The 22,875-nt window shown below is 53.4% G+C and overlaps 1 protein-coding gene across 1 annotated transcript in view; it reads right to left on the reverse strand.

Moving 5' to 3' along the window:
* Positions 1–22,875, reverse strand: part of COL4A2 (collagen type IV alpha 2 chain) — a 159,603-nt gene that overhangs the window by 52,100 nt on the left and 84,628 nt on the right. The window contains exons 5-7 of the mRNA XM_070380741.1: positions 2,703–2,837; positions 2,577–2,621; positions 314–430 (exon numbers count right to left, since the gene is read on the reverse strand). Coding sequence (XP_070236842.1) covers positions 314–430; positions 2,577–2,621; positions 2,703–2,837 — 297 coding nt within the window. The remainder of the gene's footprint in view (positions 1–313; positions 431–2,576; positions 2,622–2,702; positions 2,838–22,875) is intronic.

The raw sequence follows: 22,875 nt of genomic DNA on the forward strand, positions 1-22,875 counted from the left end.
TCTCTGAGTCCAGCACGCCTAGATGTTGGCAAGAAACCTCAGCAGCGGAGGTGTGCTCCATCCTGACTGCTAACCGAGGGTGGGCAGCCACCGTTTCTGGGGTGGAAAGGTGGTCTCGGCATGTGCCTGCTCCCCCACCCCCAACACCATCCTGCAGGCAGGAGGCAGCCCGCCCTCCGGAGAGACCTTCCCTAAGGCAGTTTCTCAAGGGGGTCCTCGGCGGGCCCTCCCAAAAGCGAGACCTTTCCTGCATTTCCACCACCCAGACTCTGGAGCCGACCAGCGGAGCAGACTGAGCGCTGCCCGTACTCACGCGGGGCCCGAGGAAGCCGCCAGGGCCCGGGGGTCCTGCGTAGCCCGAGTCGCCCACGGTCCCGTTGCAGCCGTCATACCCAGGAGGTCCTCTGGGTCCGCCTTGCCCGGGATGGCCCTGGAAATAGACAAGCCATTGGGCCTCCAGCCCCCAGGGGCTTAGGTTTCATGTAACTGGGATGAGGCAGCTTCAACCCTTCTCAGAAGAGATGCCTCCAAGCTCCTCATCTCCTCCTGAATTAGCAGTCTGCTCTCGGCCTTCCTGACTCCCCTAGACTGGATCTGAGACATTTGAAATTGCATGCCAACCCGATCTTAATTTGAGCTTGTCCTTCAAAGGAAAATTTCAATTCTATTGAGCTAAATGTCCATCTTGTGTTCAACATCCAAGCAGGTCTATTTCTGGGTGATACAGCTCTTAGATTTTACTGCACATCAACTTTGCTTATGACTTCCTTTTTAAAATGTATTTATTTTTAATTGAAGGATAATTGCTGTAAATATTGTGTTGGTTTTCTGCCATAGATCAACACGAATCAGCCACAGGCATATATGTCCCCTCCCTCTGGAACCCCCCTCTGCCCTCCCACCCCACCCCACCCCTCCAGGCTGTCTCTGAGCACCGGTCCGAGCTCCCTGAGAGAAGCAGGGAAACGCACACATTACCACATGTAAAATAGACAGCCAGTGGCAACAGGCTGTAAATGATTCTCGGCAGCAAAAAGTACCAGGTCCCTCAAACCTGTGTTCGTCAGGTGCTCAGATACAGCAGCGGGGTTTACGTTAACTTGCTGTGAGCGTCTCTCGGATTCGGCATCGAGGAGACTGAGTTTAGCAGCCCTGACGTTCCAGAGAAAATGACCAGGTATCTGTTTACCATGATCACCCCTCCAGGTGATGATTCCCTCCCTAGTTTGAGAAATATTTGCTTCTGACATTAAATGAGCACGAAGTGGAAAAAACCAACGGAAACACGCCACCCATCAGTTACAGTACGTTTCCACAAGGTCAGTCCATCTAAAGCTCAGCCTTCTGCTTCCAGAAGAGCACAGCAAGGGACAATCCCAAGAGGCCAAAAAAAGTAGGTTAAAAATGGGCAACCTCATCGGAGGCAGCTGGTAAGAAAATGCTCTGGTTATTTGTTTAACCCTTGAAATCTGCAAATTCTTCAACTCTGCCAATTTCTCAAGATTCTGACTCATGCACAAGTTATTTCCTTAACCATGCACAGCTGTGTGCTGTCACCGACGTGTCTGTTTGAGCCCCTCCCAGGGGACACCAGGGATCATGGCCATGCGGGTCTCATGTCTTGGTGGGGGGGGGCTTCCTTTCTTTAGCTCTGCCTCCTGCTGCAAAAATCTCCTTGAACGTGGAGCTAAGGAAAAGCGGCAGTTCTCTGACTGTTGCCCCCTCATACCCTTCCCCCTTTCTTCTGCAATGGGGCAGCCCCACTTGTGTGCCTGGAGTGTGTGTGTGCGTGCATGAGCATGATGACAGATAACACGTGTGGTGCATGTGTGTGCACGCGTGTATGGGCACGCTGACATGGCACGGACATCGGCATGAATGTGAAGTTCTGGAGGCAGATGTCCTTAAACATCAGCTGCGCAGGGATGGAGCAGGTCTGAATGTGGGATAAACACATGTATCCCGGAGGCTGAGATGGGCAGGAAGCCGTCCCTGGGAAGTCTGCCCCGGGCCCGAGGAGGAGGCTGTGAGTCAGGCTGCTCTGTTTATTTTCTTGTGCCACGAGAAGTAAAGTAAACTAGGTTAGAAAAACACATTTTATTGCATTCTGAGATTTTCTCATGGACAAAGCATGCCTTTCGTCTTCTCTCTGCATGGTTGCTACCAGGAATCTGAGCCTCTGCACAGACTTGAGGGCAGTCCCTGCTCTGGGCAGGACGGCCTTCCACTCGGGCGGTTCTGGAGTTCAAGCGCGCTGTGAGACCGGCTCCTCACGGCCGCCTGTGCCGCCTGCAGCTGGTTACCAGTAGCGGGGGGCTCCCCTTTCCCCCTTGTCGCCTCTGCTCCCAGTCCTGGGAGCCCCAGTTTTAGCAGAGTAGCCTCCATGCCAAGTCCAGAAGACCATTTACAAAGGAGGCAGTTTGTCCAAGAGATGAGTGGGTTCCAGGGGTTTACCCACAGGTGGTGTTGTTATAGACAAGAAAGGGGACACACGTTAGAAGTGTGTCTGTGCGTCACAAACGGGTTGTTTTGCACGTATACGGTGCTTTGCAGTTTTAATCTTATGAAAAACTTACGGGAATTCCGTCGGCACCAGGGAATCCCGAAACACCTCTTGGTCCCTGTAAAGAAGACAAACAGACTTCAGACAGGCCAGGACCCGCCCCCGCCCCCACGAGCAGCGCCCACGGCCCCGTACGCACCACGTCTCCCTTCGGGCCTGTGATCCCGGGGGCTCCTCTTTGGCCCTTGTCACCCTTGCGGCCTTGCAGTCCTGGGAAGCCCTGTAGCCCGGGGGGCCCGGTGTACCCCTGGGGGCCCACCGGCCCTGGCTGGCCCTGTGGGAACAACACTCGGTCAGCGTCCACAAGTCATAACCACGCGTTATGGTTATGGTTATTGGAACGTCTCCAATCATGCTGCTTTTGAAACTACACTTTTCATGCTTAAAGAGCTATACTCTTCAGAGAGCACTCTGTAAATCACCATCTTCTTCCACGAGAGCCACAAAGTGATTCCTGGCTGAGAAAGTAACAGAGTTCAAAGGGGAGGAAATACTAAATGTGAGACAAAAATTATCCTCAAGTACTAAAGCGAAGTTATTGTGAAATGCTAATATTGGGTTGGCATGAAATAATCAACTGACTTGAAAAAAAAAAAAAAAGTCCTTTCAGTATAAACGAAGGTGCCAGACAAACTCCTGAGATCGTCTGTCTCATATAATGCACACAACGGCTATGGAGATGCAGCTAGCACCCAGATATCAACGTGACCCCCAGATGTTTAAGTGGTTAACAGTCTCTCATCCTGTGCACACACACCCCGAATGCACACACGAGTGTGTGTGTACAGAGAAAAAATAAAAGTCTGAAACGCATAAAACATCCATCCATAGCACTGCTGCTGCTGCTCCGTCGCCAAATCGTGTCCAACTCGTTTTGCGACCTCACAGACTGTAGCCCACCAGGCTCCCCTGTCCATGGGATTTCCCAGGCAAGAATCCCTGGGGTGGATTGCCATTTCCTCCTCCTGGGGAACTTCCCGACCCAGGGATCAAACCCATGTCTCCTGCGCTGGCAGGCAGATTTTTTACCACTGAGTCATCTGGGAAGCCCTTGCATATCCCTTAGGATGGCTATGATTTGAAAAAAAGAAAAGACGAAATTATGTGTTGGCAGGAATTTGGAGAAGTGGCTCTGTTGCAGGGAATGGAAACAGTGGCCACTGGGGAAAACGGCACGGAGGCGCCTCAAAAACGGAACAGAGAATCACCCGCGACCCAGCTATCCCGCTTCTGTGACCACACTCAGAAGGGTGGGAAGCAGAGACTTGGACAGATCGTGTCTGCACCCATGTTCGTGGCAGCATTTTCCAGAACTGTCAAAGGTGGAGGCGCGCCTGGATGCATGACGGTTAAGCACGACGGTCTGTCCAAACAGCGGACTCCTCTTCACCTGAAAGGGGCAGGAAACTCTGACCCAGGCCACAGCATGGATGGACCCTGAGGACACATACTGAGCGAAATGAGCCCGCCACGCAGGGACAAACGCTGATTCCACTAACATGGGGTCCCTAGAGGAGTCACATTCGTAGAGATGGAAAGTGCCAGAGAGGTGACCGGGGGCTGGGGGAGGGGAGTGGGCAGTTAGGGTTTAATGGGGACAGACTCTCGGTTTGGAAAGATGAAAAAGCTCTGCAGACAATGGTGATCATGACTGTACAAAACATAAATGTGCTTAATGCCACGAAACTGCGCAAAAATGGTTAAGCTATGCTGTGTACATCTTATCACAATCAAAATGAAAAGATTAAAAAGAGGTTCCAGCTCTCTTATTATTAGAACTAATTTATGCATTACAGTTCTACTTTAATGAATGTCCCAGGTTCACCCAAAATGAAGAAAGTAACAAGACAAAACCAAACCCCAACATCTCTGTCTTGATTTCTTAAAGGAAGGATTGCTGTTGCTTCATTCCACAGGCCCTTTCTCTCTGAGCCTCATTCACTCTTGCATTTCAAATGTCTGTCTTATCTTTAGATTGAGGGGGCACTGAGTCACTACTTCTAGACTTCTCTTTTATAGCCTGCAAAAAGCCTTTCTTGTATAAACTGTGCCGCTAAGCCGTTTTTCTGTCCGGGCAGAAGTTTATAATCTGTCCTTGACACTGCACAGCGCTGGAGGGAAGTGAGCGGCTTCAGCAGCTGGCGGCGCGGCGTTCACATGGGATGGGCGGGGGAGGAAGGGCGTGGGGGACGCAGCCTGCGATGGCCCACCGCCCCCGCGACGGCCCCTCCCTGCAGGTGCCGGCCCGGGGCGTGGGGCAAGCGCGGAAGCGGCTTTTTGGGGTGGAGGATGCAGATGGAGACTAAGATGGAGTTTGGCGGCTGAGATGAGCCCTGAGGCTTGGGGCCCTGTGTCCTCAGATGACAGGGAGCCTGGGCGCCTCTCGGGGCCGGTCAGCGTCTCACACATGGCGGGTTCTCTGCTCGCTCCATAAGCGGTGCAGAATCCAGCCGGCGCTCCCCTGGAGTAGCCTGACCGCAAGCATGGCGTGGAGCCGTGCAGCCGGCGTGCTTGAATGTCTGGAGAAGGTGAGACAGGCTCAGGAGGACTGCGTGGCCAGCCGGGCCCTGGACACGTGGCGTCCCTGTCTGACGCCCGGGGCTTCGGGACGCCGCATCTGTCGGCGGTTTGGGGACACAAATGCTTTGACTCAGATTTTTATGACTCTTCCTCAGCTATGCTTGTCTGTGTCTTGTTTGTGACCACAGACCAAGCCTCCAAGCCTGCGAGGCCCGTCACCCTCAGGGGCTTCTGTCTGTTAGTGGTCTCAGGGAGCAGCCTTGGGGACACAAGGATGCTGTTTGCACCGTTACTTTTTATTGTCCATGAACTACATCTCTACCCGAGGATGACTGTCTAGCACCAACGTTAACCCAGATGGAGTACAAGCCTCTTAACGAGAAGCATCCCTTTGTCTCCTGTTCGTTGACCGTTCCTGGCTCCCTTTGATGGGGGGCCAATGGCGTCACGGCCTTGTTTTCCTCCCATTGTCAGTAAACTTCTTACCCTTGGCATCTCTGACGGGAAGTCTGGCTTTGGGAATAAAACTCCAGTCTTCCCTTTTCTGGAACACGCCGTCACTTTTTTCTTTTTATTAAGGTGAAATTCCCAAACCACAAAAGTATCCGTTGTAAAGCGGCTTCTGGTACACTCACAGCGTCCTCCGCCCATCTCTTCTGTCTATTCCAGAAGGCCTTCATCACCCCCAAGAATCCCACCCCCGCCTGCAGCTCTGGGTGTTTCACGTCAGTGGAATCATTCATATGATACGTGACCTTTCACGTCTGGCCTCTTAATACAAGGTTGTTGAGGCTCGTCCACGCCACAGCTTTGGTCACTACTTCACGTTTATGGATGAACACGACTCCACTGTGTGGATAAGCTAGTTTGTTATGAATAAACTGTGTGAGCACGCTCACCCAGCTCTCGAGTCCTGTGTTCAGTCCTTTTGGGTCTGTTACTTAGGAGTGGACCAGCTGTATCCCGTGGTGACTCTGAAGGCTTGAGGAGCTGCCAGGCTGTGATCCCGGCTCACTTTACATTCTTACGAGGAATGTGTGAGGATCTTCAACTTCTCTACAATCCCGCCGTCAATTGTTATTTTCTATTTTTAAAAAAATAAAGCCTAGAGGGTGTGAACCAGTGTCATTCTGAAGAGCAATGGGGAAAAGCCAGGAAGAGCCTGGAGGGGATCTGAATTATTTCTCGTCCTCCAGGATGGAACCCCAGGATGGTTCCAGCCCTTCACTGCACGCCCTGCGAGGCTGGGGCTGAAAGGACACTCGCGTCAGGGTCCGAGCCCTGGGTGTGCGTGCCCGGGGCACCTGGGGTATCTGCAGAGAGCGGCTGGAGGGACCAGTAACAGAAAGGGTCCCCCTCTGTCCTGATCGTCATCCTTACCAGCTTCCAGCCTCAGACGGCAAGTCCCGATCGGAAAAGCTACTTCCACCTCTTCCTTTCATGATAAATGATGTTAAAAATAAAAAGTACCCCAGAAAAGGTAGGACTGTAGCTTAAAGGTCTTTGCATAAACTTCTAAAACTCCTAACACTCCCACAAAATACTTGATGAAAGTATTCCCACAAAATACTTCTCAAAAGCTAGCAGACACCTGGCAAGGAGTCGTGAGCCCGTGGGCTCTGGCCCTGCCTGCCCGAGACTTGATTTGTGTCGATGTATCACCTCCTAGGGAAGCGAAAACGAGAGGATCTTGAAATCCTCTGTCCTCCGGGATGGAGCCCTGTGAAAGCTTTCAACAAACGGTTCCTCTCATTTTACCCCCAGGACAACTGTGTGAAGTCAGCGTCACCCCCGCTTGAGAGGGGAGGTAACAGGGCTCTGGGGGGGTCAGGGTTAGGGATGACGGGTGCATTTAGATCTGGGGGGGATCCCATCTTCCATGACACCCTTGCTGCTCCAAGAGAGGTCGGGGAGCCTCATCCGCATCACCTGAGAACTCGAGGGAACTGCAGAGTCTCAGCCCCGCCCAGCCCTCCTGCGGTGGCACTGACGTGATCCCGGGAGGGCTCCTTGCATTGTGAAGTCTGCAAACCGCTGCCCGACCCCGCCCTCCTCCCCCTCGTGGGAGAAGGCTGGTGTCTCTTTATCTTTAAACTTTTAATTTTGCATTGGGGTATAGCTGATTAACAATGCTGGGATAGTTTCCGGTAGACAGCAAAGGGACTCAGCCAGACACACGTATCCATTCTCCCCCAAACTCTCCTCCCATCCAGGCTGCCACATGACATTCAGTAGAGTTCCCTGGGCAGGTATCTTCAAATAACTCTCTTATGCACGAGATTGCACCTCAGAAACAAGATCAGGCTTCCTGAGCTGGGCAGAGGGAAATCTAATATTTATGTGTGTTGAAGACTATTTCTAACTGAACTGTCTCGGTCTTAGGCTCTGGTGATAATTCCAAGAAGGGACACTCTGGGCACTGTTAGAAGTGAGGGGTGCTTACGGCCTCTCCCTTTGGGAAACCATCGTGGAGGAGGAGTGGGTCGTCCTGGCTGGTTCTGGAAGCTGGAGTCTGGGCCGGCAAAGAGCACAGGCGGCTTAAATACCATGACCCTGGAGGGAATGTACGGCATGTCCTGAGATGCTGACTAAGCCTTCATGCACTTGGAATTCTCACTTACGGGAAAAGGGGCAAAATATATCTGTGCACACGCTGAAAACTCCAGGACCTCAGCCTCTGAAATAAAAGTGGGAGACGGATGCTCGGTCAAGGTTCCGAGAAATCACGCCTCACCGGCAAACACGCCCAAGGAGGTGCCCTCTGCCATGCAGTTTATTAACCTGAGCACTCGCGTTGGGTAAGGGAGGAAAGAGTTTCATTTATCAAGGAAGGCCGGAGAGGAGCGTTTCCGAGGCCCAGCCCGCATCACTGCACATCGGGACTTTTCATCTACGGCATGGTGCTTTCCTGGTAGGACGAGAATCAGCTTTCCATGCCAGCTTCTGAATAGTAGGAAATCCCTTCTCCTTCCTAAGGGTACTCTTCCTGTCTCACCTTTTACGGGCCCCGGGTGCCCCTCCAGGCGCCTGCATCCTCCCCAAACCCTGATGGCCCCTCCTGCCCTCCACCTTCCCGCCCTTCCGATGCAGTGACCTGTGACCTTCGGGGGATTCCGGCCCCAGGCCCAGCTCACCCTTGGAGCTGTTCACACACATCTGAGAACATGGCAAACAGCCCCAAAGGTGGGAAAGACCATCTTTTAAGATTCAGGAAAATATTTTGCTCAGCTAAATTTTAGAATCAGTCACCTTTCTTAGGGATGATCGTTAGGATTTGTGAGCAATTTCTGATCACCCGGCAGGGTGACATTAGCACCTATTCCAAGCTGATGATAATGTGATGGTTAGTACTGGACAGGACGTTACATGTAACTGTCAGTAATTCCAAGCTGACGATAATGTGATGGTTAGTACTGGACAGGACGTTACATGTAATTGTCAGTAAGCGAGTGTAGCTCGGTTAGTACTGGACAGGACGTTACATGTAACTGTCAGTAAGCGAGTGTAGCTCGGTTAGTACTGGACAGGACGTTACATGTAACTGTCAGTAAGCGAGTGTAGCTCGGTGACTGGACAGCTGCCTACTCCAGGCAAAACAGACAGACAGACAGACAGTTGGCTTAACTGATGTAAACTCTGCCGCCCTTTCCCTTAGATTCTTATCAATATACAGCAAGACATCAGTCCCACCCTGGGTGAAATCCCAAATGAAAGGTTTCACATGTTCCTCAACAAGGACGATACGGCCTCTCGGAACAGCTGCTGGCCTCCAAAACTGTCTCACAGACGGTGGTGCTGATGTGAAGGAAATAACATCCATATGCAAAGAAACCTGCTCCATAGACAAGATGGAACACAGACCCAACTGTAAGGGTGGGACTGCGACAGCTTTAGAAGGCGTAGGAGAGAATCTGTGACTCTGGGTCAGGCGAGGGCTGTGTCCGTAAGACGCGAAAGTCACAAGTCATAGGAGACAGAAAGCAGAGACAACATTTGATCTTCAGAAGGTTCTGTTTGAAACATAAACAGCAGGCCACGCACTGGGAGAGACACTCACAAGACACACGTGATAAACGGCTTTTATCCGGAATATAGACAGGGCTCCCAGAAATCAACAGTAAGGATAAACGACTTTTATCCGGGATACAGACAGGGCTCCCAGAGACCTGCAGCAAGGAGACGAACAACGGGACTGGAAAGATGGGTGAAAGATCTGAGCAGACTCTTCATCACAGAAGAGGTGCAGGTGGAAAACAGGCAAGCGGCTCAACACCATCGGTCATTAGGGAAAAGCAAATTAAATCCAGACTAAGGTGTAACTGAGAAGGCAATGGCACCCCACTCCAGTACTCTTGCCTGGAGAATCCCATGGACGGAGGAGCCTGGTGGGCTGCAGTCCATGGGGTCGCGAAGAGTCGGACACGACTGAGCAACTTCCCTTTCACTTTTCACTTTCATGCATTGGAGAAGGCAATGACAACCCACTCCAGTGTTCTTGCCTGGAGAATCCCAGGGACGGAGGAGCCTGGTGGGCTGCCGTCTACGGGGTTGCACAGAGTCAGACACGACTGATGTGACTTAGCAGCAGCACCAGCAAGGTGTAACTGTGGCTGCCGGAGCGGCTGACGTGCCCACACAAAGACTGGCAAGGCCAGTACTGCTGGGGGTGCAGAGAGAGCACGTCAGAGCCGTCGGGGCACAGGCCTGGGGGGCTGAAGCCAAACACTCACTTGCAGAAGCCCTGGAGGTAAGTGCTCAGAGCGGTGCAACGTCTTGCAGCTGAAAACTGGAAGCAACCTGACTGTCCTCAGTGGGAGAACAGACCGTGGTCCGTACGTGAGACAGAAAGCTGCTGAGCAACACAGAAGGAAGGCGGCATCTGATGCGCCTGAAGGCGGGGGTGGGCGTGGGGGTCTCGAAGGCACTGCCCTCGGGGGAGGATCCAGATACAAGGCTGAGCTCCGTCTGTCCTGCTCATGCGATAGTACGCTATTATCCTGGTTAGGAGATGTTCTAGAGACAGGAAGCAGAGAGGCAAATGCTACGTCAGGAGACGGAGGGAGGGGACAGACTGCAAAGGGCACGAAGCAACGACAGCAAAGCAACTGTGGGGTCCGAGACCTGCTTTATGTCACGACTTCGGTGCTCACTACATGGAAATGCGTGTTAAATTTGCCGGTTTTCACAGAATCACGTGAAAATTACATCTCAATAAACTTGACCTAAAATCAAAGAAACAACAAAAAAGGGGTCTGCTGAAGGCCGAGATGAAGAAGGCAGTTTCCGAGGCTCACAGGCAGATTGCACAGGACCCACAGGCAGATTGCACAGGACCCACAGGCAGATTGCACAGGACCGGTTCTTCTGTGGCATCCCCACAGGTGAATGGATAACACAGATAACATTGGTAAATGGAGGAAAAGAAGATGCTTGTAAAAGGATATATTGGAAACATCCGGGCTTCCCTGGTGGCTCAGATGGTAAAGAATCTGCCTGCAATGCGGGAGACTGCAGTTTGCTCCCTGGGTTGGAAAAGTCCCCAGGAGAAGGGAATGGCAACCCACTCCAGTGTTCTTGCCTGGAGAATTCCATGGACAGAGGAGCCTGGCAGGCGACAGTCCATGGGGTTGCGAAGAGTTGAACACGACTGAGCAAGAACATACACAGAAACATCCAGAAAGGTGCTTTTTAAGATGTGTGCTGAGGAAGCGAACCGACTTCAGGAAACCAAGACAGCTCTCCTTGCCTGGAAGCGGGTCTGTCCACGCGCGACCCTGACAGGGATTAGGACTGTCCAGCCCACGCCCGTGGGATGGCAGGGGACGGAAGCCCGTCAGCTCCAGGTTCGAGTCAGGAGCACCAGGTTCACCACAGGTGTCACGGTCTCCATCGTGTGTGACTTTCACAAACCACGAAAGCAGAGGCGGTCGCCTGTGATCGGAGACGCTGTCGGCTAGTTTATCTGAGATGCGGTGACTTGGAAACTCACATTTTAAAGCGAAGGAAGACGAATCCTCCCTTTCTCCTCCACCCACAGGACCAGCAAGCCTGGAAACTGTGCTCCTAGTTCCAAAAATAGGCAGCGCATGGGCAGTCAGACACAATGGCTTGAGCCCAGCGCGAGGCTGAGCTTTTTATAGTCTGGATGTGATTTGGCTTGGCACAGGCTGGGAAGGCCGGTTTTCTGGAAAAGCCTTTCACCGCCTCTGTGCTTGTAGCAGTAAGTACATTTCATCCGCCCAAAGACGAATCCTTGCTTAGCAGACAGACTGGATTTCCTAAGTCTCTGGATTTCCTAAGGTCTCCAAGAAGGCACGGAGGAGGGTGGTGTGGATGAGCTGAAGGCCTAGGGGAGCAGAAATGGTGGCCAAGGAACAGTCTGGAAAAAGCTGATTCAGGGTGCTGGTTGTCAGGCTCCCGTGCATATGAAACACTTTTTCCAGCCCAGCAGCCGACAGCCTGGAAACAGCATCAACAACCAGAGCATCGTCAAGCAGCCCTGACGTTCTCATGAGTTACCCTACAAGGCCACCCTGGATGTGCCTGCAAGACTAGAAAGTGCTATGTGCCCTGAGAGGCAACTCTGAAGTCACTGGAATTATAAGACGTTATCCAACCATAAAAAGAGTGAAATAATGCCACTTGCAGCAGCATGGATGGAGCAGGAGGCTGTCGCACTGAACGAGGCAAGTGTCACGTGGTGTCACTCACACGCGGAATCTGAGAAACTGTGCAAAAGGACCTATCAACAAAACAAACAGACTCACAGCGATAGATACAGAAAAACTTACGGTTACCAGGAGGGAAGGGGGAGAGAGATGAATGGAGAGATGAGGACTGACATGTACGCACTGTGGTCAGACATTTGAGTCATGTCTGACTCTTTGTGGCCCCACGGACTGTGGCCCATCAAGCTCCTCTGTCCATGGAACTTTCCAGGCAAGAATACTCCAGGGGACCTTCCCGATTCAGGGATCAAACCCGCCTGTCTTGAGTCTTCTGCATTGACAGGCAGATTGTTTACACTGATGCCACCTGGGAAGCCCCGTACAGCAGGCGTGCTAAGTCCCTTCAGTCGTGTCCAATTCTTTGCGACCTTATGGACTGTAGCCCACTAGGTTCCTCTGTCCGTGGGATTCTCCCAGCAAGAACACTGGAGTGGGTTGCCATGACCTCCTCCAGGGGATCTTCTTGACCGAGGGATGGAACTGCATCTCTTGTGTCTCCTGCATTGTCAGGCAGGTTCTTTACCGCTAGCGCCACCATAAAATAGCTAATAAGGACCAATCTAGACAGTATATTAAAAAGCAGAGACATTACTTTGCCAACAAAGGTCCATCTAGCCAAGGCTATGGTTTTTCCAGTAATTATGTATGGATGTGAGAGTTGCACCATAAAGAGAGCTGAGCGCTGAAGAATTGATGCTTTTGAACTGTGGTGTTGGAGAAGACTCTTGAGAGTCTCTTGGACTGCAAGGAGATCCAACCAGTCCATCCTAAAGGAAATCAGTCCTGAATATTCATTGGAAGGACTGATGCTAAAGCTGAAACTCCAAAACTTTGGCCACCTGATGAGAACTGACTCATTTGAAAACGCCTTGATGCTGGGAAAGATTGAAGGTGGGAGGAGAAGGGTACGACAGAGGATGAGATGGCTGGATGGCATCACCGACTCAATGGACATGAGTTTGAGTGAACTCCGGGAGTTGGTGATGGCCAGGGAGGCCTAGCCTGCTGCAGTCCATGGGGTTTCGAAGAGTCGGGCACGACTGAGCGGCTGAGCTGAACTGAACTGAAGGGCCTACTGCACAGCACAAGGAACTCTACTCAGTACTCTGTAACGGCCCACATGGGAAGAGCCGCTAACGCAGAGTGGATGTGAGTGCATGTATAGCTGACTCACTGGGCTGTACTGCAGAGACCGGCACACCGCTGTAAGTCAGCTAGACCCTAATAATAACTAATCAGAAAAAAGAGGACTGGTAACGAGCTCAGTTCGCAGCGGATATTTAGGGGCAGTTGTAGACTATGTATTTCAGTGTTCGAGCTGCAGGAGCCAGCTCCTTGCGAGTCCTCTTGAATCGCATCCGTAGGTCATTTCACGCGTGCAGTCTCGGTCACTGCCTGTGTGGAGGGCTGCGCCCACGGACAGCCTGCAGCCCAGGACACGGCCTCTGGCGGGAAGAGCGAGAGGGAACGCTGGATGCCTGGCTTTCCAAACAGCGGCCTCCCCGCTGAGATGACCCACCGGGCTGGCAGCCTTTGAGAGGCACCTCTTGGCATCCTGGCACAGCCCAGGAACAGAACCAACTATTCTATCTCCTTTCCATTTAGACTAAACACAGTCACACGAAAGAAAAATATTCTCGAGGTTGGCATTATATTTAGTTGGTCTGTTATGAAAAAAAAAAAAAATTGGCCAACAAAGGAAAAAAGATTCAGAGCCAGGGAGGGTTCCGACTTGGCTGGGCACAGGCCTCTTTTTCCTGTTCATCTGCCTCTGAAATGTTCCTGAAAAGGGCAAGTTCTAAATCGAGCCCCACCCTGCCCGTCCAGCAAAAGGCATGACCGCCTCTCCTCCTCCTCCTTCCTTGGCTTTAATTGACTTCTCTGTTGCTTTATCCTCATTGACGTTATTTAGGTTTTCATTTCCTTTTCCAGATTTCAAAATTTATTTTTAAACCTACATACAGTGGGATCCAGTTTTCTGGCGTGTAGTTCTGTGAGTCTGGACACGTGCTCAGAGCTACATCAGCTCAAGGCACTAGGCTGTTCGCCCCCCTCGCCGCACCGTCAAGCCCCGCTCCATCCTCTGTCCGTCGCTGGGCCTCGTGGGGCTGCCCCTCCGGACGGTCACACACGTGGAATCACTCGCATCTCAGCTCTGGGGCTGGCCCTGCTCACTCAGCATCTGAGACCCGCCGCCCCGCTGTGTGTTTCAACATTGTGGTCCTTTTAACCGTGGAAGCCTGTTCTGTTGCGCCCATCACCGCGAGGGTTATCCGTTCACTGCCTGGGGGACAGCTGGATCATTTCCAGGTTTCGGTCAGCGTGAATCGGGCTACTTAATATCATTCATGGACGGTTTTTCTGTGTGTGTGGACACACTTTTGTAAATGCCCAGGGAGGAGAACCTGGGCCTTATGGTAAGAGTATGTTTGTTTAACTCTATTAAAAAGCTGCAGGACCACTTTCCAGGCTGCTCCAGTTTGTGTTCCCACCGGCAGCACGTCAGAATCACCGTCCCTGTCAGCGCTCGGCGTTCTCCGCTCCCTCAGCCGCCCTGCGAGCTCTGCAGAGCTACTGCGTTATGGCTTTGACCTCACTCCTTCCACATTTCTGCTAACCCTGGGTCCAGTGCAGGGCTCAGAGTTCCCACTTGTAGCATCGTCCTGACTGCTCCTGGGACCTCCCTTTGCACTAAGAACTGCAGCCCAGGCCCCTGCGAGCCCCTGCCGCACGGTCTGCCCCGAGTCGCCGGGACTGCGGCCGCAGTTGCAGCGTCTTTGCTTTTCTCCAAAAAAAGGAAGACCCCAAAGTCGCTTTCACGTGCCCTTGAACCTCATAAAGGTGGGAAATGAGGTAATTCACAAGTTTCTACTGAACAGAAAGTAAAGAGAAGAGCAGCCCCTATGTTCTAACCACTTATGTGGACTTCATTATATTTTCAGGAACATTCAAACATATTCTCAATACATTCTTCAAGAATATATTTTTCAAGGATATTCTCCACTCATGTGTTATTGTACAAAACGCTTTCTGGTACAGGAGCACCGGCTTGGTTCTTAAGCAGGACTTTCATAGGGAATAACAGTCATTGTAAATTAGACCAACATTACATAGGGTTTCCCAGATGGTGCCAGTGGTGAAGAACCCACGTGCCAGCGCAGGAGACACAAGAGATGCAGGTTCAGTAACTGTCGGGAAGACCCCCTGGAGGAGGGCATGGCGACCCGCTCCAGGATTCTTGCCTGGAGAATCCAGTGGACAGAGGAGCCTGGCGGGCTGCAGTCCATGGGGTCGCAGAGTTGGACCCGCATGAAGTGACTTAGCACTCACACACATCGCACCGCTTTCAAAGGTACGTCTCTGCTCTTCACCACGGATAGCCTAGCGCTTTCCCAAAGCTTCACGCATCACCAGGCTGGGGAGGGACTCCAGGGAGTGTGTGGACCGCTGGCACTGCTGGGAGCTCCTGGGATCATTCTACCCGTGGGATGCCGTCTGCATCTCAACAAGAGCCCAGGTTGCTGCGCGCACCCCAGAGCTGGAGCGGGTCACTCGGGGATGGTGCCCGTCCCGGGCCTGTCCTGGCTGGTCGCCAGAGCATCAGCTGTGGCCAGTCTGGCACCTTAAGAATTTCTTGTCCAGGAGTTCTGGAGTGGGAAGGGGTGGAGCCTGGGAGTCTCCATTTTTAACCAGCTCTGCAAGCACTCTCGGAGCATGGCCAGGCTTCTCTCGCAGGACAGGGGAGGGAAAAGCACGCGGGGTCCTCCCGGGACCCCACAGCACCGCCTCTGCTGGCACTGTGACACTCCCTGCGACGGTCCACGCGGCTCACCCCTGCCAGCCCTCGGAGGGCATGCTCTTGAGTGTGGGGAGTCTCCGCAGAGGCTGCCACCGCCCCTCCAGCTACAAAATTCAGGGGTCCCGCCAAGGCCCCCAAGCAGACCTTGAGGGAATTTCTCCTTGTAGACAGGCCCCCTCCAGCTACAAAATTCAGGGGTCCCGCCAAGGCCCCCAAGCAGACCTTGAGGGAATTTCTCCTTGTGGACAGGCCCCCTCCAGCTGTAAAATCCAGAGGTCCCGCCAAGGCCCTCAAGCAGACCTTGAGGGAATTTCTCCTTGTAGACAGGCCCCCTCCAGCTACAAAATTCAGGGGTCCCGCCAAGGCCCCAAGCAGACCTTGAGGGAATTTAGACAGGCCCCTCCAGCTGTAAACAGGCCCCCTCCAGCTGTAAAGGCCCCTCCAGCTACAAAATTCAGGGGTCCTGCCAAGGCCCCCAAGCAGACCTTGAGGGAATTTCTCCTGTAGACAGGCCCCCTCCAGCTGTAAAACAGGGGCCCCCCCCAGCTGGAATTTCTCCTTGTGGACAGGCCCCCTCCAGCTGTAAAATCCAGGGGTCCCGCCAAGGCCCTCAAGCAGACCTTGAGGGAATTTCTCCTTGTAGACAGGCCCCCTCCAGCTACAAAATTTGGGGGTCCCGCCAAGGCCCTCAAGCAGACCTTGAGGGAATTTCTCCTTGTGGACAGGCCCCCTCCAGCTGTAAAATTCGGGGGTCCCGCCAAGGCCCCCAAGCAGACCTTGCAGGAGTCTCTCCATGTGGACAGGCACTGTGACCCAGAAAAACAGTTTAGGATGAATTTTCCTGTATTTTCAGCATTTACAATACTTTTCCTTCCACAGATTACAGAAGAAAATCCCTAACGCTCAGAGACCCTACTCCAGTGATTTTAAAGCTGCGTGAGTGCCTGGGAGCATTTATTTTCTGTCCCAGGAGCGACCCGTCCCAAGTCCAGCTGCGAGGTCTCTTCCTGCCATAGGCGGTCTCCCCCACTCCGAGCTCCTCCTGCCCCTCCCCCTCACCTTCCCCGTCAGCTGCCATCAGTGCAGGGGCCCACCTGCTCTGCACACCTGAGACGTGTCCCCGTGCGCAGCCGTGCGGGGCAGCCAAGCTGGCTGTCTCTCCCTCCCCAGGCCCCTTGGACCTCAGGGCCTTTGCACGTGCCTGTCCCATGACCTGGGCTCTTGGGGGGCTCTGGAGGCTCTACCGCAAACCTCTCTGGGGACATTTTTCTGACTCTGCACCTGGTCAGGGGCTGGAAAAGCTTGCTCCGACCAGAGCACTCTCTGGACAGACTGCAGGGACCAGGCCTCATCTAAGCCTCAGTCCTCAGCCTCCACTACGGCGTCTGAGACCCAACCTGCTCACGATGGTTCTGTGAGTGAATCACAGCTCTGCGATCACCCAGCTCTGCCAATGTGCTCCCCTGTGGACGCTGAGGCCACAGTCTTCTGTTTTAGGCCATTTTTAAGATTGTTCTGATGGGTTTGTGATTTCCAAAGCACGTCCAGGGCAGAGCGTCAGTGGGTACATGTGGGGGAAACGATGCCCTCTTGTTCTGTCACCCCGATTCCTTAAGTCACCCTAACATGTCAGGATCCATCCCCATCGCTTGCTCCTGTGGGAGGCCTGCGGTACTCAGTTCCAGCAGACGGCTGGGTTTTATCTGCGTTGTCAGAGGCAGGAGTCCCAGGACCCTGCAGGAGCAGGAGACGCCCAGCACGGCCCTGTCGCAGCCATCGCCGGGCAGATAAGGAAGACTTCATCTCCCGAGGACACAATAGCAGATGAGGCTGGGCTTGGGAAGGCAGGCTCCCCTGGCCAGAGGCTCAGCCCCAGTAACATCTGCACCAGGCCTATCTAAGCACCACTGTCCATGACAGATAAGCTGTGCAGAGAGCCACCGTGACTGGGCAGGGTTAAGGGTTACGGAGAAAAGGGGCAAGTTTGCCAGCGTGATCTGAGCTGAGCCAAAAGAGGAAGGCTTTCCATGCTTGCTGACGGTCACTGCTTTAAAATCAAATTTTAACTTCATGCCAGCAAAAGACGCCTCCTCAACTCCTGAGTCTCCGGGGTCGGAGGAATGCCCTGCAGTTCTGACGACCAACACTAGGTGGCGGTCAGTCGCGCTCTTCGGGACAAGCCACTCTCCCCGCAGATTTGTGGGGGATTGCAATGTCGGCTTCAGTGGGGCAGAGGGCAGGCTCCGCATTCGTCATGGGGAGCTATTTCCTGTGGCGAAAACTGTGACTGCAGAATTCCAACAATGCTGTCTACAGAGCTGATCAAATCCTCTTTTTATTTTCACAGGGCAGTTGATCGCCCTCAGTAATTAATTATTTGATAATTCCCTTCCCTTCTGACTTGCTCAAAGGAATGTGTTCTAAATATGGATACAGATATACACATAGATAATTGAGGGGTTTTTAAACCCAGACCCAGTGCAGAGGTCCAAGGGAGCACGACCTAGTGTCTGGATGTGGGTCCTCTACAGCACCGGGAAACATTCCCAGATCAGAGCATTTACTGTTCAGAGCAAGAGCAAAGTGATTTAATCTCCACCCCTCCTCTGTGACGTGGGTGCTGTTCTTATGTCCATATTGTAAGCAGGGGAGAGTGAAGTAAGTCAGAAGGGGAAAACATATCATGTATTAATGCATGCATGTGGAATCTGAAAACATTGGTATAGATGATCTTATTTGCAAAAACAGAGGCACAGTCGCAGAGAACACATGTGCAGACGCCCAGCAGGGAGGTGGGTGGATGAACTGGGAGACTGGGGTTGACTGACTGTGACCCCACAGACCACGCAGTCCAAGGGATTCTCCAGGCCAGAGCACTGGAGTGGGCAGCCGTTGCCTTCTCCAGTGGATCTTCCCAACCCCAGGTCTCCGGCATTACAGGTGGATTCTTTATTAGCTGAGCCACCAGGGAAGCCCAATGCACTATTGATATTATGTATAAAATAGATAACTAATAAGAACCTACTGTACCGGTCAGGGAACTCTGCTCAGTGCTCTGTGATGACCTAAATGGTAAGGAATCCAAACAAGAGGGGATGTATGTGAACATATAGGATGTCCCGGGTGGTGCCGTGGTAAAGAATTTGCCTACAACGCAGGAGATGCAGGAGGCGAGGATTTGATCCCTGGGTAGGGAAGACCCCCTGGAGAAGGAAACAGCAACTCATTCCAGTGTTCTTGCCTGCAGAGTCTCATGGACAGAGAAGCCTGGAGGGCTACAGTCCATGGGGTTGCAAAGAGTCAGACACGACTGAGCGACTAAGCACGGCGCAGCATGTCAGCAAATAGCTGATTCACTTTGTTGTACAGCAGAAACAAATACAACTTTGTAAAGCAACTACACTCCAACAAAAACTAAAAACAATAAATGGGAGAACAGAGGCGGGGTGTTTGGGCCCTTGGCCGGCCCACGGAGGAGGAGATTCCTACATGGCTTTCCAGAACATTCCAGAGGCTGCTGTCACCGCACAGCTGAGCCTCCCTTGAGTCATGGCTCTGACCGTGGACCTCAAACATATCTTTTTTACAGATCTTTGTGAAGCTATAATCAAGCCCATAGCAGATGGACGAAATGACGGCAAAACAAGACAGATGGACACCTGGGGTTCATGAAAATCCAGACAAGCCCAGGCCAACTGCAACCCTTCAGCAATTCTCTGAAAACCCCACGTCTGGGCTTTAACCTGGTGCTGTTCAACTGGGGCCATTTCACGGCTCATTAATCCCCCTCCTGCTCGAAAGTGACGGGGCCAGAAAGAGAAGGTGAAGCTCAGACAGGGCAAGTCGGTTACTTTTTAGTGACGCTGGTCTAAAGGTATGTAAGGAAGGCCCAGGGGTTCAGGCTGCAACTCTGAGCTATCACAACACCCCGAGGACCACCAGACAGGTCTCTCTCCTACATTCCCCTCAGCTCCCAGGAATAGATGAGTCACTGAGGAAAGGCTGTGTTAGAAAGATCTGATGGTCTCTAAGGTGGTGACAGTGTCTTATGGTAAAAAAGATGGCATCGGTGTGAGCATTTCCCAAACAATGGGTTTCACTGGATCTTTGAGAGAGTAAGGGCTTCCCTGGTGGCACAGAGTGAAAAAAATCCACCGGCAACGCCGGAGATTCACGTTCGACGCCTGGGTTGGGAAGGTCCCCTGGAGAAGGAAATGGCTACTCACTCCCAGGTATTCTTGCCTGGAGAATTCCACGGACAGAGGAGCCTGGCGGGCTACAAGTCCACGGGGTTGCAAAGAGTTGGACACAACTAAGCAACTTACACACACCTTGAGAGAATAAGCTTTCAGATACGAGGAAGTTGTTGTAAAGTCGTTTGCACACCTCCCGGGAGAGCAAGTTTACAGTGAGAGGAGGCCATGGTGGCTAAGAAGGCTTTAAGGACCAACCTCAGAAGTAACTGACCTAAGGAACGGAAGGCAGGCACGGCCCTGGCCAGCCCCAGTGGGTGCAGACCTCCCCCGGGGCAGGCGGGGAAGTGTCAGAGCCGGCGGCTACTGGGTTGCGAACAAAATAAGAGGGTCTAGACTTCTAATCTGATGTTGCGAGAGGTGTGAGGAGACAGACTGGTAGCTGAGTAAGCGTGAGAAAAAAGGAGTCTTTGAAAGACGGGCTGAAGGAGAGGGATGGTGAGATGGTGGTGAGAACTCACGGACAGGAGGGTTTTAGAAAAGTGGCGGAGAAGTTAGCACTGAGACAGAAGCCCTAAACCAGGTGGCGATGGGCACGTCTGTTCCTTCGCCATATGGGCTGCTGGATTCTGGGGTTCTGTGTGTGCAGAGCTGGAAAGCTCCAGCATGTCAGACCTCGTGAAGGTTCCTAGACAGGCACTGGGTATGGACACATGGACGATCCATTACCTTGGGAACAGCTCCTGGAGAAAGACCCAGCCCAGCTTTGAATGCGATGACTACAAGCCCTAAGTAGGTGGACAGGCAACAGCAAGTCCGATGTTTGGAAAGGTTAAAAGGCAGACAGAAAAGCCAGATAAACACCCAGCCTCCCTCACTGGCATCTCTAAAAGAATCTATATTTTGGAAACTGTTCCACAAAGTATTTTTGCAAAGACGTGATCAGCCCTGGTACCTAGTGCCCTGATTTTGGAAATGTGGGGGTCGGGAGACCCCACTGGCTGGAGCTCTGGGCTGCTAGGAGGTGGGGCTCGGGGCCGTGGTCAGGCCCCGCCAACAGGGGGCCAGTGCTCCCTGTGAGTGTGCCCCAGCAGATGGCCACCCGGACATCCTGAACTTCCCTCCTAAGACTCTCCACCCTGTTCAGAGTGATTATTTGGAGGGACACTGAACACACATCCGCAATTAAAAAAAGAACAACAAACCACGAGAAACTGATCTTTTTTCAGTCTGGTGGAAAGATAATGGATGGCTCATTTGTCCAGACATGAGGCCCAGGGTCCTGGGCAAAAGGAAGCCGAGTGACATTAACATCCATTCCAGAGCAGTGACTCAGCGGTTGCTCCGTTCTCATGACACGGGGAGAAAACAACCTCCAGGACACTCGTTCTCCTCCAGCGCGCGTGTTGAAGGAAAAATAAACAGCCGCTGTGTCCATAAGATGGGAGGCAGTGATGGAAGACAGCTGCGTTTCCAGGCCCCGCGCTCATCCCTAACCTGACTCTGGTGCATCTGAGCGCCGACCGAGAACTCAGGGCATCATCCTATTCCATACACTTATTTCATCTGATTTCTGCAAGTGCAGAGGGAGTGAAAATGCAGACCCGGAGCTGTGATTCGTGTGGTGGATTCTCGCCACCTTTGGGGGTCAGAATACACCACAATGTGGCTTATCCATCACCGACGAGGGGCTCGGCTCCTGGGTGGGATCAAGCCCCGGAAAGCCTTAACGTAGCCTGGATGGCTCTGGAAGATGCTCCCCTTTGAGTGTGTGCTGTGTGGGCGGCTGTCTCGTGCTCCATCATGGCTGTGGCCTCCTGGGATGGCCTACGTGAAGGTGCCCTCGGGCAGTGGCCATGCCAGGAGGGAGCCGGGCAGCTTCTCTGTGTGCCCACGTGGCGGCACAGAAGGCCTTGGACGCCAGACAGTCCTCCAGCCCTCCTTCAGGCCGTGATCCCACCGTGGCCCAGACGGGCCCTTGGCAGGCTGGTGCCCCACGTGCTGGCGGCGACGCACGTGGCCTCGGTCAGCGAGAGGGATGGATGGGGAAGGAAGCGCCAGTGCTCTCAGAGTGCGGCTCCTGGGGAAACGTGGAGCTTGGAAGCATTTTCTCTGTTTTCCAGTAGAATCTGAACATGTTCCAAAGCCACCTCCTGTCTCCCACTCGCCCCCGACCCTGTGCCAGCTGCTTCTACCTGGACCGTCTCTCCCCTCAACGGGCAGAACGCTCGGGAGCCTGTGTCTGGGTCCCCCAGTCTTCACAGGGCTCCTTCCCCGGACCTGGGCTCTGAGGGGCTTCCACGCACACCCTGACGTCCTGCTCGGCCTCCCTGGTTCCCGCGCTGCAAATCTGGATTCCCCCGGGGTCTGTGTCTTTCCTGGGGGCTCCGAGCTGAGGCCTCTCAGTCCCTGGAAGCTGTGTCCGGGATGCTTCCTGCCAGGGACCCCTCTCCATCCGTCCGTCTGCGTGACGCCCCATGGTCACTGTGGACTCCCGCACGGAGATTGTTAGCACACTCCCTCCAGGCCTGACCCCTCCCTGCCTCTGCCGCTCACTCAGTTTCCTGCAGTTCACCCGCCTGGACCCCAGACCCATGCGGCGGGGACACCCCCGTCCTCCCTGCTCACACCGCGCCCTCCGCCATGACCAGCGCGGTGCCCCGGCCTTGGTCTCATCTCCTCGCGGCCCTGTTCGGGGCCGAGGGTACTCCCCGTGCTAGGTCTGACCTGTGTGCCCCACGTCCCCAGAGCTGGCGGGTGCCCCGCCTCTCCGGCGTGGCCTTTGCCTCTGATGAGTGTCAGAGATGCCCTGCATCCAGGACCAGCACTGCCTGGGGAGCCCGCCTCTTCTCACACCCCCATCAGAGGACGAGGGGTGCCCACGGGTGCCCGGGTGGGCAGCAGGCACCTCTTTACAGGATCAGCCACCTCTAACCAGCTCCTGAAGGCTTAGCAAGAGCAGGCTCGCCTAATCAATCTCCACCACCACGATCGAATCCATCTGTTCACACATCTTCAAGGGAGTCCTGATCATAAGTGGAGTTAGAACCACCGCTGAGGAGTGCGTGCCTG

This window comes from Bos mutus, chromosome 12, assembly GCF_027580195.1.
Source record: "Bos mutus isolate GX-2022 chromosome 12, NWIPB_WYAK_1.1, whole genome shotgun sequence".
NCBI classification, from domain to species: Eukaryota; Metazoa; Chordata; class Mammalia; order Artiodactyla; family Bovidae; genus Bos; species Bos mutus.